Source organism: Xiphophorus hellerii, chromosome 19, assembly GCF_003331165.1.
Source record: "Xiphophorus hellerii strain 12219 chromosome 19, Xiphophorus_hellerii-4.1, whole genome shotgun sequence".
In the NCBI taxonomy this organism is placed as follows: Eukaryota; Metazoa; Chordata; class Actinopteri; order Cyprinodontiformes; family Poeciliidae; genus Xiphophorus; species Xiphophorus hellerii.
In genome coordinates, this window is record NC_045690.1 from 18,883,857 (window position 1) to 18,901,201 (window position 17,345).

Here is a 17,345-nt window from a genome sequence, read left to right on the forward strand (position 1 = left end):
GTCGGCTGCACCCCATCTGTCAAAATTGAAATATTGAAAACATAATTTAAGTCAAATGTGTTTCTTAGATATAAATTTAAATATACGTGTTTTTAAAAAAAAAATCAATAAAGCATCCCTGGCCTCTAACATGTAAAGGGAACGTTTAAAAGGTAACTGTGGAGTTTCAGAGGACCTCACATTAGTGCAAAGTACAACACAGCAATAACAACAAATACATTCAGAAAAGAAAAATAATAATAATAAGTAGTAATAGCTATGAAGTGAAATCTTTAGTTACATATTCACATTTGGATCTAACTGATAAAATCTGAAGAGCTGATGCATCAATAGCGAGATGATATGATGAGCAATATTATTGGATGGAAAATTACAGTACATAGCAACTGCAGTAACTGCACTTCCTGCTTAGAAAGAGTCTCCTTCCAGAAAGACAGTGTTAAAGCATCTCTTTGCACGGGTAACATCTTACTTGAAGAGCTTTTCAGTCCTCTAGGGTAACGCATGTTTATTACAGCTACGCATCCGGAGCATGTTTTGGGTCATTTCACTCAAATGAGCAGGTCTTCAAGTAAAATGTTCCCCTAAAATGCCCCGATCTTTGATAACGCTGCGCACAAACACAAGAGGTGGAGAAGGACGAGGAACAGTTGCTGTGCTTTTTTGTTGTTGTTGTTTTGCTTCTCTCCAAAGAGGAGGGAACACAGTTAAAATGGGTTGTCATCTTTGTCTTTGGGTTTAAAAAGTACACAAGCAGATTATCCTCCACTCTAATTGTTGCTAAGAGCCCAACCTGAGAAAATGGAGAGAAAGTGAACAATTGATGTGGCTCGCCCAGCTCAGATTACGCTCTGCAAACACAGCCAGCCGATACCCTGTTGCTCAGCAGAACCACGACTTCGTTGTGCTAATGTACCGGAGAAATAAGACAATGGGACTGAGAGCAACCATTGATGACATTACACAAAGTATACAAAAAGATACTTAGAAACAAAATAAATAAATAAAAAATGCACATAAAGATATGTTGGTAAAAAGTATTGTGCTTTTGGCTGTCCTGTGTACAACATTAAGAGCTCCTGCATGAAAAGGGTGTGTGTGTGTGTGTGTGTGGGTGGGTGTGTGTGTGTGTGTGTATTTCTGTCTTATGCACTTTGGACTTACAGTGGAGCTATTAGGTGGTACAACATGGGAAATTAAATGTGTGTGTGATATAAAGTGCAATGTGAGGGGATTTAAGCGGAATGAGTCCTATTTGTCTCCATGTAGTTAGTAAACAGTGACTGTCGGAGCCATATGCATGTTTTCTCTCTACTGACGACATGCGTGTGTGTTTATCCCGTCTCCTGCTTCCTGTTTGTGGATAAATGGATGACGATGCACAAATGGCAGACAAATCTCTGGTAAAGATATGTAAAGAGCCTTAGAATAAATTCATCTTTTATTCCAGTAGCTAATCTGATTAAATAGATTTTTGCAAATGTTCTCTTTACTTTTTTTTTTTTTTTGGTAACTCTTTAGAAAGAACAACGCTTCTGCCATTCCAAACCTACTCTACAGCGCAGGTGGTAAAAAATGTACATTTTGTCAAATTAGCTAGTAATCGACGACTTCGATCGTCTCAGAGGCCAGTTTCTTTCAAAGGTAAGAGAAGATTTTAGCAAATGATGCTGGAAAATAGCAACATCTCTAAATCTACAGACTGAGGAATCTGTAAAATCTTCTAAAACAAACTGGATCTGCGGCACTTTAAAGTCTCCAAACCTCCACGACGTCATGAACACATGGAGGCTGCTAAACTGTGTTTGGACCATTTGGTTCATTGATCAGGTGAGAAAATGAACAAAAATGTCTCATCAATCCCGAAACAGAAGACAAATATGACAGAGGAGTTGTGATCCTGTGGGCTTGTTTCTCTTCCCTGCACAACCTGTAAGAATATACGAACTATGAAATTATTTGTATTGTTTTTTTTTTTTTTTATAAAAATGTGGCGTCTTCCAGTAAACTGAAAATCAGATTTCCCAAGACTTTTGGCAGGATAAGGATTCACAACATTAGGTCAAATCAAGTCAGGAATGTTTCCACAGACACAACATCTTAGTCCCCACACCTTAATTCTGCTTTTACTTCAAGTCTTTTACCGTATCTTTACCAGAGGTTCAAATCTGTCTGCTGTGTATTTATAATCAAACCAGCACAATAGAAACAGGACTAGCAGTTCTCCAAATGGACCGTGTTTTCTTTTAGCCTCCTGTTTTTCTCCCTCCTTCACTCTGCTTTAAATTTAAGGATTTCCTTCCCATCTAGCGTGATTCTTAAAGATCATTACAAAGCAAACAGGATAGGATAAAAAGGCATAAAGAGAAACTTTCACATGAAAAGTGTCAAAGCGAGCTGATATTCTTGACCTCTTCCATTCGTCTCTCCATCTTGGCATTGATTATCCATCCTGGTAAAACAAGGCAGCCTCGTTTCTCCTTCTTCGTCCTGCAGTTCGCCTTCCTCCTCTTCGGTTATTCTATGCTTTATGAACGTTTTAAAAGGATTGTTGCGTGTATCAGTGTACAAGCTGGATACCTCCTCATTTACGGTGATGATTCTCAGAGGTTTTGTTGCTAAGTTGTTTTTTTGTTTTTTTACAAGACCAGAAGAGAAATGAATCTTTTTTTTCCCCTCTCCATCTCCGAGGAGGAACGATGAGGTGAATTGTTAACGCTATCAGACTTGAGTTGCTCCTCTCCTGTGACTGAGTGATTAGTTGAGGCTAAAGATGTTTAGGCTAGATGGAAGATATTTACACACCCCCGTGGTTATGTACACCGGAGTCCAGTGCTGTGGCTCCGGGACCTGCTGGGTTGTATGTCCGGCTGAGTGCTGCTCATGCTGGCAGTCTCAGATGTGTGATTCCCGCAGTTATTAGCATAATGGACCGATTTCAGCAGATGACTGATCTTGAAGAAAGTAAAAACCGGTTATTTCTAAAGATGTTGGGATAGTGGGAGATGGAGAAGCACACATGAAGAGGCCAGATGAAAAGATAAATGATTTGAACTCATCGAGGACCTTTATTCTACTTTGACGATGGCTCCGATGTTTTGATGCACGCAAATCTCTGCAGCCTCCACGATTCCATTTCTCGCTCGTCTTCTTCTCCACGGTTCCTGGACGCTGCGCCACCGTCTCACCTCCGCCCACTTAGACAAACACTTCTGAGCTGCTTCTTTCCGGTGCGCTGCTGTGGTTCTGAAATCCCAACGCAAACAAATGGAGGATGTGGATAATAAGATTCCCATTGCCATCGCAACATTTTTGCTTTGATTGGATAGACAGAGAGTCTTCTCCTTTGTCCTGTCCTTCTCATTTATCCCTCCCGATCAACATATCCTCCCCTCTCTTCCCTCTCTCCTCTCTTCTCCTCTCCTTCCGTCTCCTCTCCTCTTTCTCGATCTACATCACGCTGCATTTGCCCTTCAGTCTCTCTGCGCGGGACTGCTTCCCGGAGCGCTTGCCGTCGATGTTCAGGCTCATGTTCCTCTTCTTGTCCAGGTTGAGCAGCTCCTGGAAGAGCTCCGTGACGTTGTGGTTGGTCTTGGCCGACGTCTCCATGAAGGCGCACTTCCAGCGGTTGGCCTGGTCCTCCCCGTCCTTGGTCTCCACCTCACGATGGGTCTCATCGCTCTTGTTTCCCACCAGCATGATGGGGATGGCCTCGACATTGCTTTTTATGGCCAGAATCTGCAGAAGAGAAGAAAAGTGAGCATGGAAGGTTCCTGTTTTGAATTTCCAGGCACTGATTGCCACGAAGTAGAGTGTATTTTGTTGGGGTTTCATGGAATAACAGTACATATTTGCTTTCAGTTTCCTTTTTTTTTACATATAAAATTTGAAACGAGTTTTCTGCATTTATAGTTACATCTGCCAGCCTTTTGAAATATGCCTCTGCCAGCTTTGCACATTTACAGGATGCAAACTTTACCCATTCTGCTTTGTGACACGCCTCAAACTGGGTCACAATGAACAGAGAACTTCTGGACTTGAACTGGACCGTTCTAAATCATGATCATGCGTCCACCTAAACACCTCCATTGTTGCTCTCTGACAAGTTTTCTTCCGCAATTGCCTTGTCTTGCAGACAAATATTCAGTCTTGTGGACTGAATATTTTTGGAAAGCTAGTGAAGTCACAGTGTCATTCATACATTATTAACCAAAACACATCTCTATCAATCTCATATTAACTTCCGATTTAGAGTCTTTCCTTGTTGTTATATACATATACACTCAGAGAAGAAGGCCTTTAATACACAGACACACACCTGCTGATAAATGGGTTTCAGCTCCTCCAGAGACTGTTTGCTTGTGATGGAGTAGACCAGGATGAAGGCGTGGCCTTTGGAGATGGAGAGGCGCTGCATGGCCGGGAACTGGTGGCTGCCCGTGGTGTCTGTGATCTGCAGGGTGCACACGCTTTTATCGCAGCTGATCACTTGCCGGTAGGTGTCCTCCACCGTGGGGATGTAGGTGTCCCTGAACGTGCCCTTAACGAAGCGCAGGACCAGGGAGCTCTTCCCCACGCCTCCCGCGCCGAACACCACCACACGGTAGTCGTTGCTCTGCTCCGGCATTCTGCCTCTGCAGGCTTAAGACAGTGCTGCACCTGAAGCGGCAAAGATGGAAGCAAAGGGAGGAGAAAGACAATGTAACGAGGCGGATGGAAGAGAATCTTACTCGAGATTTATTTATTTCTGACAAACTTATCAATGTTGTTAGTAGTTTTTCATCTGTTTAACCTCAACCATGGTAACTGTAGTACTTAAAAATATCTATGAAACTGAACTCAAGCACCAGAGAGATTTTTTTTCCCATTTCCTGTACAAAATATATAATCAGCAAATAGTGGACCTACAGATAAAACAAATATTCCTGGAATAGGCTTTCCAAAAAGAAGCTAATAAGGAATTACATAATTCCCTATACTTATATAGGGAAATTTACAATAATAATTTTCAATTTTCTACATTTTGCTCAAAGTTCAAAGTCACTTCTTCGATATCCCTCAGAGAATCCTGTCCAACATTCACAGTTCTGTCAATTTTCTCAAGTGCAGATTTTGTGTACTTTTGTTTGTAGACCTACCTAACTCAATTATTGATCAAGTTACTTGTGGAGCACAGAACAGGCACATAAATGTGCATCAGTAAAGAATAATAAAGGAAAATACTCATCCTGAAAGGCGTAATTCTGGAACCTCCACCAAAGTCACACCAACCAACCAGTAAACCAAACAACCAAGTCATTTCAACCAACCAATCTACCAAAGAAAAAATCAGCCAATCAAACAAGCAACCTACAGACGAAATAACTAACCATCCAATCAATCAATCTGATTGGTTGATGGAAATTACCCAAACAATAAAACAAGCAGGAAACCAAAAGCAAGCAACAGACAAAGGAAGCAGCCCTCTAAAAAGAAAGGCCAGCAGGAGTGTAAACAAAGAAACAAGCAACTAGCCAGGCAGAAAAGTGATCAACTAAAGCAAATAAGTAACCAACTATATAGACTATAACAAAAAGTAATTAACAACAAGGAAAGCAAACAAATAACTAACTAGTGAAGCAATCTGCCGACCGACAAGTTTTATGAAGTGACGCTGTTTACCTGCTGGTGACATATTGTCAGTGTCGCTTTAGTTCTTTGTTTAGTGATTATTATCAGTGCAAAAATATGTTGTGAGTCAAGAAATAAACAAGCTTCCTCATCCAGTAAGAGAGATTTCATGTTTAAAAAAAAAATAATAAAAAAGCTGTGAAATGACACCAGCTGCACTGCAAGTTTAACCTGCTCCACACGAACCATCCCCTCACGCAGTCTGCGGCGACCTTCGCGAGTCCTTGTAGTTGTTGTGCGCCTCTGCCTGAATGTGCCGTCGTTCATCTTCCGCAGTTCAACGCTCGCCTTAAGGTCTCGCAACAAGAAACTCCCTCGGATGTGATTATGCGGCTCTGCTACCTTCTGCTGTAATAAAACTGTAAATTGGCGTCAATATGATACGAAATAAGTGGATTTCTGTCATGCTCGCACCGCAGGGACCAACAATTGATGTGCAGGGCATCCGCAATTGGATTGCTGGATTCTAAATGATATCAGTAAAAGAAGTTCAAGATAAATGGAGAATCTGCAGGCGCCTCTTGAGCTTTAAACAGACTCCCTCTCTCTTTGGATACGGGCGGTGAGACGACTACGCTGGAAACTTAAGCACAGATTAATTTACAGGAGAGCTTGTGGCCTCCATATATATGGCTGCAGAAACTGTTCTCTAGTCACGAATAAAAAGTCTTGTTTCCTAAGTTGGTGATAAAAACTTGTTTTGATTGAATCTCCTGCCAGAATCAGTTCTGACTAATCCTTAACCTTCCCGGGCTTCTGGTTGATCAAAGCGTTTCTCCTTTAAATCTCGGCAGATTGTCTTTACGGCCGCACTAATGGGAGTGTGTGCTGCCTGATGCCGTTTAGTTGTCTGCAACATTGCTCTGACGCAAATCTGAGTAAACAGGCAACGCTGCCAGGAACGATCATAGTCTGCGTGTTCCCTCAAACTCTTGGATTCGACGAGGCCTTCAGTCAGACTAAAGTATCGCGCTCCGAGCTGCTGGATCTGCTCTGCTTTGTGTCAAACAGGAACACACACACACACACACACACAAAGGAGGACGTGTCTGAGCATTATGAAAAATGAATATGACTGAAGAGTTGTTTTTTTTGCTACATTAAATTATATTATGTATCAAAGTCTGGTGCCTGTCTTTGGAGAGATCAAAGTTGATCGGTCTCACTGAATATTTTATAAACTAAAATGTAATATAAAATAATTACAATAATCCGTCTCAAAACAGATTCAAATCTGCCTACATTTAAAAAAAATTATTTATTATTTACGGTTGTATAAGATAAATGACTTTTGAGGAAGTGTGTGACACAGCAGTAGTATTTGGCGTCCTGTACACCAGTTCTGGGACAAACTGATTCACATTTTTCATAAAATAAAGAGACAGGAAATTCAAAAGAATGTAATAAATTAGGACTCTTAAGAATGTGTGGATTTTTGTAATTTTGCTAGATTTTCTAATGTTGTATTTTCATGTTTAGAGATATTCCATTTAATATAAGTGAAATAGCACTAATAAACTCGAACGACTTCCTCAAAAGGAAACACTTAAGGCTTAGAGTACTATTAGTTAAGAAATATTGATTTGGACTCTCAGTCCACCGGGAAACACGACTATTTTAAAGAGCTTAAAATTGAAGGGAACTTTGGGGGAAACACTAAAGTCAAATCAGCTTTTGTTGATAAATCTATCTTTGCTTTTCATCACCACCCTAAAAACTGCATGTTGGCTTAACGGGGTTACAGTAAAATACCTTTGGATGTGTCTGAGTGTGTGTTGTCTCTCGTCATGAACAGGTAAACCAGATCTCACCTTAGAACAAACTTAGAATCCAGAGAAACTCCTACTAGTTTATAAATTACTTGTTCTTAAACATGGGGTTTTACTTTTTTGTTTTCTTTTTTCTGCTTTTCCTCTTTCCTTTGGTTTGTTGTTTTGTTATATTTCCTTCTAACTCATGTAAAGCATTTTGAATTGCCTTGTTGCTGCTCAATAGAGCTATCAATAGCGCTATTGATAGCTCTATTGCTATTGATAGCAATAGAGCTATTGATAGCTCTATTGCTATCAATAGCAAAAGATCAATAGCAATAGAGCTGATAGCATTCTGGTTTTTAGACTTATAAAAATCACAATGTAATGAACAAAAATGTAAGAAATCTGAGACAGTATTTTCATTTAAGTTTACATTTTACCTGATGCTTAAATTCTATTACTTTCAAATGCCATTCTTGTTTTTATTATAGTGTCTTTGCTTTCTGATAAAGCCGATTGAGCTACTTTAAACTTGAACGTCTCGTCTCGCCTATCTGGATCTCAAAAATGTTCACATGTTCTTTTGCATCCTTGTCTTTCTCCTGCTACCTGAGCATCCTCTTGATTTTTCCATCCTTTGCTCTCCCTCCCCTGGTCTCCATGCTGTTGGATCAATGGACTCGTGGTTTAAATCGATGGAGCGTGCTTCTCCAGGCCTCGGCGGTCCGTCATCCTGCCTCTCCGTTTTATTTTGAGCCCCAGACTTCAGCTTCAGCTCATCAAAACCATCCTCCGCTCTCCTACCCTCCTCTCTCACCTGAGCTAAAATTAGCCGCCTCTCTTCTCTTCCGTCAGCAGCCAGAGCTGCACACACACAGACAGGTGCGCCCTCGCGGGTGACACACATACTGCACTGCCACTCGTTCACCGTTTGTCCTTGACATGGAGCCGCGGAGATGGATGGCGCTCCTCCCCGACTCGAGCCGTCTCGCCGCATTTTGCCTCCTCTCCTCTTGTTTTATTTGAAACGAGAGGACTGCAGTTCCCTAATGAATTAATGGTACGCTTTAAAACGCATCTGTGGCTGCGCAGCCAGACTCCATTAGTGGATAACATTGGCACAGAGCGAGCGGGTCCCTCTTCCCTGCAGATGCAGTGCAGGCTTCTCTGATTTATTTTACAGAGAGCGCAAAGAAATGCCACCTTTGGCAAAAAAAAAAAAAAAAAAATATGCACATAATTTGCCTCAGAAGAGCCACTTCCACCGCAGCATGAAAGAGGCGCATTAACCAACATCAAAGACAATGCCATTCAACAGATCAAGAGCGTGATTAAATAGACACCCACAAAGCGGTCCCACGGTTTCTGTCAGTGAAAGGGTTTTAATCAGGGTGCTCATACTGGAATGCTGTGGATACATGGCTATTTGGTGATGAGTGTTTTACAGGATCAACAGATTATCAGTTGAAACATTAGGCCCTCTTCTGGTGTGTGTGGGCGTGTGTGTGTGGGCGTGTACGTGTGTGTGTCCAGAGAAGAAATTGCTAGGCACAATGTCCAAAAGCTGCAAAAAGTTTTGATCTGTGTGCATCTGTGCAGTGAAGCAGCAAACTCCCTGTTCCCTGTTCAGACTGGCTCGGTTTTTATTCAAGTGTGTGTGTGTGTGTGTGTGCGGGTGTGGGTGTGTGTGTGTGTGGGGGTGGGTGTGGGCGTGTGTGTGTGTGTGCGTGCGTGTGTGTGGGTGTGTGTGTGTGTGTGTGTGGGGGTGTGTCTGCGTGTGCATGAGTGCATTCGATTGCAATCAGCATTTTTTAGCATGGTAATTTTAAGACTCAGGGCTTTTTTTTGATTTGGTTTGAACAGTGTCTGGAGATTCAATTCATAAAATAAATTTTGATTTTAGACGCAGTCGTGCCTCACTGCTCTCGCTCGCTTATCATTTGTATTGACTTTAAACTTAGGTTTATACATGTGAAAATATATATTTTTTAATGTTTCCTGCAACAACAATAGACATGTTTCTCTCCATTTTCTGTTTGCCTGCATATATAAAAAGGGGATTTATTTTTTGTTTTTCTTATGTGGAGCTACGTTGGACAGCCATGACTGCCGTCTTTCTTTCTGAAGAAAATATAGAAAGTTTCTCAAAACTGAAAGTGCCTCAGGCCATTTAAATACATGTAAACTGAGCCTTAATACAAGTAGAAAGGCTTCAGACAGTGGCGGCACCGGCATGAATCGCGCCTCGGGCAAGACACTCCTTTGGCCCCCTACCAAAAAACACTATATTGGAGTAGATAATCTACATGCCCTTTATTATTTCTGGCTTATTTTACTGACTTTATAACATGGTCACATAGAGGCCTGGTGTAACTGTAATGACAATTTGCTTTTTTATGTTTTTTCTAGCCATTAATTCTAATAGCTGTTGTTTTCAACAAAAGACATTTCTGACAATATTATTTACAATGAACTTTCTGGAAAGGACAAATACAAGCACAGTTTCTTAAAAACCTCCACTTTTAAATAGACAAGAATGAAAAACATCGAAGCTGTCGTGTACTGAACACTCAGTCTACTCCACATTAAGAAATGTTTTCCAGGATAAGCAAATGATTTGCTAGTTTGGCTGCAAACGGGAAGCTCTGATCAGATGCCAACCTCGGCATCATCCACCAGAAATAAACGAGCGGCCATATTTTCTTACAGTGAATGCACTTTGCCCACCATCAGGGGGCATCCATTCCCTCTCACAAGCAGATAAACGAGCGGAAACTCATTCGAGGGTGCAGATATACAAGTTATGTAGCACTCCTACCATCCCCCGTTAAAATGGCACCCTGGTTGATGTGCCATCTGGCTTCTGCACCAGTCTGACCGTTTTCAGCCACCAACACGCCGTCTAGACAAGCAAAGCGCAGCCAACAAGTTCTTCCGCATATAGACCTTGTCAAAGCACATTTATAGCACAGTTATAAGTACACTTGTGTTAAATGCTGTCTAAAGTGTAGCATTTAAGCCGCTGCATGCGTTGAACAGCCCTTTCCACAACACTCTATAATCATCACTGCTCCCAAAAAAACACAATAAGTGTTTACAGGAATGCTGATATTTGCACCGTTTTACTCGTTCTGATTAACATTTCTGCTGGTATCTGCACATCTCCGCCGCTGTGCCGTTTTGATGGTCACTTATTGTAAATAGTCCGTCTTTGTACGTTTTTAAATGAACTCAAATGCACATTCCTTTTCACTGGAGTGCACCATTTCTTTTATAACAGTATTTATGTTGACGTGTGTTGAAAAGCGTACAATACGTTCCTCTGTATTTCTCGTGTCAACCTACTTTCTTCGCTGCCGTCGCACAGAAAGCTGCCGAATGTGGGACAATAAAACGATATTTCTGTTCCGTTCCACACTAAACACCGAGTTACTCACCGCATTACATAACAGCACTGCATTGCATTACCGAAATGACTCAACTGATGTGAAGCCAGATGAAAATTATGAGCAAGACCCTGGCTTTCATCTGTGTCTATCCACTGCAAAGTCTGACATTTTCATGGAGCATATCCGCCTCACAATATAAGACACTCAGGCACTGTTGGCTTAGGAGCTAATTACTGAGCTTAACCTACGCTGCACAGCTTGGAGTTGACCCAATTCCCAGGAATTAAGTAACCAACAGTCTTTGGGTTATGGGCCATCTGGACCCAAAACTTTCTGACACGGAAACAATCAGTAAAAGTCACGTTATTACTGACAAAATCAATTTTAACTGACTGACTATCGAAGATCTGACCGGTAATACGCTACAGCATCACATAAGGTGTCAGGTTTCCCTCTCTTAAGTGTGCGCTGGATGGCTGTGTATGTCAATTTTTAGCTGAAAACTGAAAATACATGCAGTTTTCACCTTATCTATCAGATTTCCGCTCTGACTTGCTTTGTTCTGAATAAAACTGGAGGCATACGGCTCCTTTGGGCCGTCTGTATAAAACTTGACCAGGAAACGTTTGACAGATTGATACCTGGAATGCTGTAACCTTAGTCATGCTGGTTCTGTGCGGCAGTAGTTGGTGTCAGAGCGTGTATTAGTTTGGAGTATTAGTGATACCTCGGGATCCCCGGGCTGCTCCTGCTGCTCTCTCCATATGACCCTGCTAATCCCTCAGCCTGTCGTCTGCGACACAGACAGAGGTCTGGCTAATAGTGACGGCAAAATGTGCTTGATTTATTCACTTAGGCTTTTTTAAAATAGTTGTTTTGCATCATTTCTCTATATAAGTCCAAGACTGCGTACCCTTGAGCCTCTGGCACAAACAACGCTGCTGCTGGTGCTTGGGAAACACCCCTGGAGTGCCGGATGAAAAGCAGGTATGAATGTCTGGGTTGATCCTATGGTTCTGCTGAACAAAGATCAGTGGATAACAGAAAGACAGTTGATCTCTGTAAGGTTGAATAAGGTCAGGAAAAGGTAACCCCACAGCTCCCAGTCCAAATACAAACTGGTTAGTGCAGCTATTTTTTTATTAAGACGTTTAAAATACTTATATTTCACAAGTGGAAAGTGCTGGATCAGAAAATTAGACGATGGTGTGGATGATGGCACACGGGAGTCAAATTACAAACTCGAGGATTTGCAATTTCTCATGCAAGAAAATACCCCTTAAAATCATGTGGAAGGAAAACCGTATGAGTGTTTAAAATAAACTGATGCCGTCAGTATAAATGATAAACTTTGTTATTGATATTTTCTACAGTATTTTCGCAGGATACATGGATGGGCACGATAGAACTTCACTTCATCTGGTCCCTCAGGACAACTGAAAACATGCATACAGTACAGACCAAAAGTTTGGACACACCTTCTCATTGAATTCAATGAGAAAGTGTGTCCAAACTTTTGGTCTGTACTGTATATGTTTGAAATTAATATTATTCGTAGTATTATCATAAACAATTTGAAGTTTAAAGTATAAAGCAACAATGGCTGCAGCATTTTAAAGGGTCGGATGTACAGTTTGAGACTATTTCAACAGCGGCTCGTTTCAATCCGCTGACAAAACACGACATGTGAGAGACCAGTTTCTTTATTTTGGATGAACATAAACACACTGCTAAGGCGAGTTGTGGATATTTTTCTTTTATCTTAGAAAAGAAAGGATTTTTTTGCATCAGATATCCAGGAACCGGACTCTCATGTGTCTCAGTCTTTATCTGGCAGAATCACAGTACACAAACTTTAATATATTTAATTTAGCTTGCAAGCGACAAGTAAACACAAATAGTTCATTCTAGCTGTCAAACGAAGGAAAGTGATGCACAGCTTTTACATTTTTTGCACTTCACAAAAAGTTTAAAGCTCCCCTTCGTCAGTGCCTTTGTAGGGCCATCTTTTATTATTTTATTATATCTTTTGTACCCACCATATTTGTGCATCTAAACTCGCAAATATTTTCAGGTTATTTTCACCTTCTAGCAGGTTTTCTTCCAGGATTGTCCTGCGTTTACCTCCATCCCACCACATCAACTCTGACCAAAAAAGATGCATCTCCACAGCATGATGCTGCCACCACTATTTTTAAGGGATGGGAATATGTGACGTTCACCCCTCCACATAGCAGCCAGGCTAAAAACGTAACCTTTGCTCCCGTTACCAGACCTCCTTCTCCCCCTACACACAGATTTCTTATTTGCAGATTTGCAGCGTCCTCAACTGACTCGATGACGTTCTCTGGCTTCTCCAGAGTTACCGTGGACCTCTGGTCTGCTTCCCAGATTAACGCTCTCCTTGTCCATTTAGGTGGACAGCCGTGTCCTGGTACGTTTGCGGTTGTGCCAAACTATTCCTATTGTAGTGCGACTAACTCTCGCCCAGTCAACAGATCCCTGAAGGGTGAATTAGCGTCTGTGATTAATGCTCGTCTTTCCCGGTCTGTCAGTTTAGGAGGGCGGCCGTGTATTGGTAGGTTGGCAGCGGTGCCACGCTCCTTTCCTTTTGGATGATGGATGATGGATTATGGATTATGCGGCGCTCAGTGGGATTTCCAGGACTTGGGGAACCTAACTCTGCTCTAAACTTCTCCACCATTGCATCCCTGTCCTGTCTGCTGCATTCTTTGGTCTTCACGATGCGGTTTGTTCTCAAAAATCTCTCAGCAGACCAGAGAGTAGATTACAGAACAGCTGATGTCACATTGAACACTTTGGGTGACTTCTGTGTTAGATTTAATTTGGGTATCAGATTCAGGGGGTCCAAATGCAGATTTTCATTTGTACAGTCTTTTTAAAAGTCTTGTATGATTTTCCTACTATTTTATACTTTTGCACTACTTTGAGCTGGTTTGTCACATTGAATCCAAATAAAACCGTTGCGTCCAAAAGTTTTTGCATCATGGCCCAGAATCCTGAAGTTGAAAGTACTCAAAGAGCTACATTGTTTTTACAACTTAAAAAACTAAATAGTATTGTTAATTTTCTTCTTATCTGTGCAGCAATGATTTCAAGTACAATATTTTTTAATGAAACAAAGAACCATTTCTTTTACAAAAGGTGAACAGTCTCCTAAATTGGGGGTAATTTGTTTCGGCTTATTTGGTCTAGAAAATCTTGAATCTGTTCCCAGCAAAAAAAAAAACAAAAAAAACTTTTCTTTAAAAAAAAAAAGAAATATATATACACTGCTCAAAAAAATAAAGGGAACACTTTAAGTGTTAAACACCTGTTTAAGTGTTCCCTTTATTTTTTTGAGCAGTGTGTATATATATATATATATAGTATATATAGGATTATATTTCTCATTGTAATTCTCATGCTAAAAAAAAATACAAGTGTGTCCACTGGAGGGCCAAATTTGCACCAACTCCCAGTCGGAGGCCACACAAAATTGTTCAACGGGTCACAGTTTGGATATCCCTGAAATAAAATATATAAAACACAAGTTCTTGATTATGCAAATAAATAAATAAATAAAAGTTCAAAGGATAAAGCACCACAGTATGTGACAGTATGGACCACCTTATATCAGTGTCATATACAGTAAGTTATATTGTAGAAAAGATCCAAATAACATCATAATCATCTAGAATCAACCCAGAACCAATCCCATCTTCAGCAGCATCATCTTGACTGTTACCATGTATTGAGTCATTTCTTCATCCAGCCTCAGCAGTAGAGGTGTATGTTGTTATGCAACTGTACCGTGACTTTTCCACACACACACACACACCCACACCCCCACCCACGCAGACCTAAAACACTGTCCCATCACTTATCCTCCGACACGTTAAATAGAGTCTGCATCTCCGCACTGTGCTCACCACCACACTCTGCAAAGCTTCACTCCCGAAATTTACTGCCATAAGTCTTCATGTATGGATCTACACGACTGGCGTCGCTTACAGGAAGTAGAGTCACATATATGCGCACACATAAAAAAAAGAGAGAGAGAGAGGCAGGGGGGGGGGTGGAGGGTGTAAATGATTCATAATTTCATTCTACATGTCCCGACGGTTCTCCTCTTCAGTCACGGCACTGAAAACAAACAGCGCATCGACTGTCGGAGGAGGAGAATCTAAAAAGCCCAGATCCAGATGGAGGATTAACCGTGACATTTGCCACACACACACACACACCCACACACACACACACACAAAAGGACGACTTTATGCGTCACGTCAGCGTCATATTTAGTTTATAGTCGTGCAAGTCGTCGTGCATCTTTCGCCGGGGCTGTAGACAGGAAAGGGTGGCAGAAGAGGGCTTGCCGTCAGTCCGCAGATTGGTGCGCAACGCCATTACAGACCACCCTACTCTGCTCGGTTCATTCATAAATACCAGAGGATCGCCATCTCGCAGCGGTGCATCATTTGGAAGTCGCAGAAGCCCCCCCGCCCCCAATCCTCTGCCTCACTTTACTTCTCAAAGCCATGAAATAATCCTGACCAGTGTGTCGTTTCTAACCCCACCACCACTCCTCTCCCCTCCAATATGGCTGTGCGGGCATATGGGCAGCGGCGGCTATAGAATGAACACGATCGAGATTTCCGAACGGAATCGGGACTCGTGATAGGACGTCGATGTGGAGGAGACTAAAGAAACGACGGCGACGGCGGCGGCGTGAACCCATCGGAGGAGAGCCGCGGGAATCCTGGTGCGCACAAACAGCAAGCGCAAAAAGCACCGCGGCTACAACAGCCACCAAATACCAACATCTAATATTTGCGCGTAAAAAAAAAAAAAAAAAAAAAGAGGCGGCGAAGAGCGAGCGGCTCCCATACCTGGTCGCGGTGGATCTTCAATGCGCACACGGCTCCGCTTCAGGCTCGTCCTCGGTTCGGAGGGGTCAAACGCAAACGCCGAGAGCGTCTTAAAGCATTTTTTTTACACGACTCATGTAGAGCTCATGTCGTCCGATTCCCAGCACCACCGACAGACTCGCACTCTCTTCTCTCACACACACTCACGCAATCTCAGTCTCTCTGCCCTCCTCTCTCTTTCTCCAGCAGATAGGACGAGGGAGGCGCTATCCCCTCTCCCTTGTCTGTAGGCAGAAAAAAAAAAAAAAAGACAGTCAAGCAGAGGACTCATTCATATTCGTTGCAGATTTACGTTTAAAGTGTTATTAGATATTTTCTACTTACACATTTCACCTGATGTAACATTAAGATGTTGGAGAGGTTCGACTTTGAGAATCTGTAGAGAGAGTTAGAGATGAGGGTGATGATTGGAAATCATCACCAAAAATTTATTGGGGGAAAAAAAAAGTAAAAAAAAAAAAAAAAAAAAAAAGGTCAAAATTATAAGAAGCAGCTTAAGCCAAGCACACTTTTTCAAAAAATAAAAGGAAATTTAATCATAATTATCTTTCAATCGAAACGTATATTACGTTGTTTGAAGTACATCTGTATTTTTCTTTAAAAACTCCAACATTTACTGTGTAAATTTAAATGCTGATCTTTCCTGTAAGTCATTTAACTACTTATTCAGTTGTCTAAATGTTCCTGAGAGCTGCTTCACATCTTTAAGTCTGATACTATAGAAACACCCTGACAGGACGAAACCTCTGTTACACCACAGTGTCTGTCATTTTGGCTGTTTTGGGGGGTTTTTTCAATCAATTTTAAATAGATTAGATTTATATATGATCTTTTCAAAGTGCAACATTCAAAAGAATCTTTCACTCAGATTTTAAGAGAGGAACACACGACAGCGTCGTTCTATATCACTCTGTCGTTCACCTTGTAGAAATGTAATTTCTTTCTAAAACAGAGACTGATCTGGTTGTTGATGCTGGTCCAGTTGTTCCTGAACAACACTGTAAATACTGCATAACAGGAAATTCTATTGGACAACTGGTGTGCATGTTAATTAAACGCATCTTATTCAAACTCAATGTTGTGTCGTGAAAAAGGATCATTAGCACTCAAGAAGGTTTCTCTGGTGTAAGAAATTTTAGAAATCGAGTAGAAACCTTTTAGGTCAAACGATGAAAGGAAGTGTTTATTGTATGAAAATGTGATTAGAACTGAATGAAAAGGAAAAAAAATTATGTAGATTTTATTAAATGTATCCACAAAACTGCCATGAAAGCAGATCAGCACCATGGATAGCGACATTCATCTCCTCTGAAGGCTCAAGGACTTCATGAATGCAGCACATTATACATATTAATAAGGCGAGAAAACACGCAGTGGAAAGAATTAATGATGTGATGACGGATCCAAACACGATGTACCAGGAAGTGAGCTGTCGGCTGTGTAACGACACCCAAACGCATCCGGAACCCAAATTATTTGCCCTGGCGTGTCCAGAATCTCCCTCCTGCCATCAGACAGATTTAAATGTTCCCCATCGTCTCTCTGGTGCTGAAGTAAGACCACGGACCTTTCCTCCCAGGCCCGGTTCTCTGGCGTGCCGG

The 17,345-nt window shown here is 41.5% G+C and overlaps 1 protein-coding gene across 1 annotated transcript; it reads right to left on the bottom strand.

The window, feature by feature from the left end:
• Nucleotides 1-97: 97 nt before the first annotated feature.
• diras1b (DIRAS family, GTP-binding RAS-like 1b) lies at nucleotides 98-15,945 on the bottom strand. The gene is made up of 3 exons (XM_032546937.1): nucleotides 15,706-15,945; nucleotides 4,319-4,659; nucleotides 98-3,738 (listed from the first exon to the last, which is right to left on the bottom strand). The coding sequence occupies exons 2-3, from the start codon at nucleotides 4,625-4,627 to the stop codon at nucleotides 3,451-3,453; spliced, it is 597 nt and encodes a 198-aa protein (XP_032402828.1). The 5' UTR covers nucleotides 4,628-4,659; nucleotides 15,706-15,945; the 3' UTR covers nucleotides 98-3,450.
• Nucleotides 15,946-17,345: the final 1,400 nt, after the last annotated feature.

Bases quoted from the DNA above. Each gene is read 5' to 3' on its own strand.
- diras1b (XM_032546937.1), bottom strand. From the start codon at position 4,627: ATGCCGGAGCAGAGCAACGACTACCGTGTGGTGGTGTTCGGCGCGGGA. The intron at 3,739-4,318 runs GTGTGTGTCTGT...TCTCTTCTGCAG, and splicing joins TGAAACCCATTTATCAGCAG to ATTCTGGCCATAAAAAGCAA.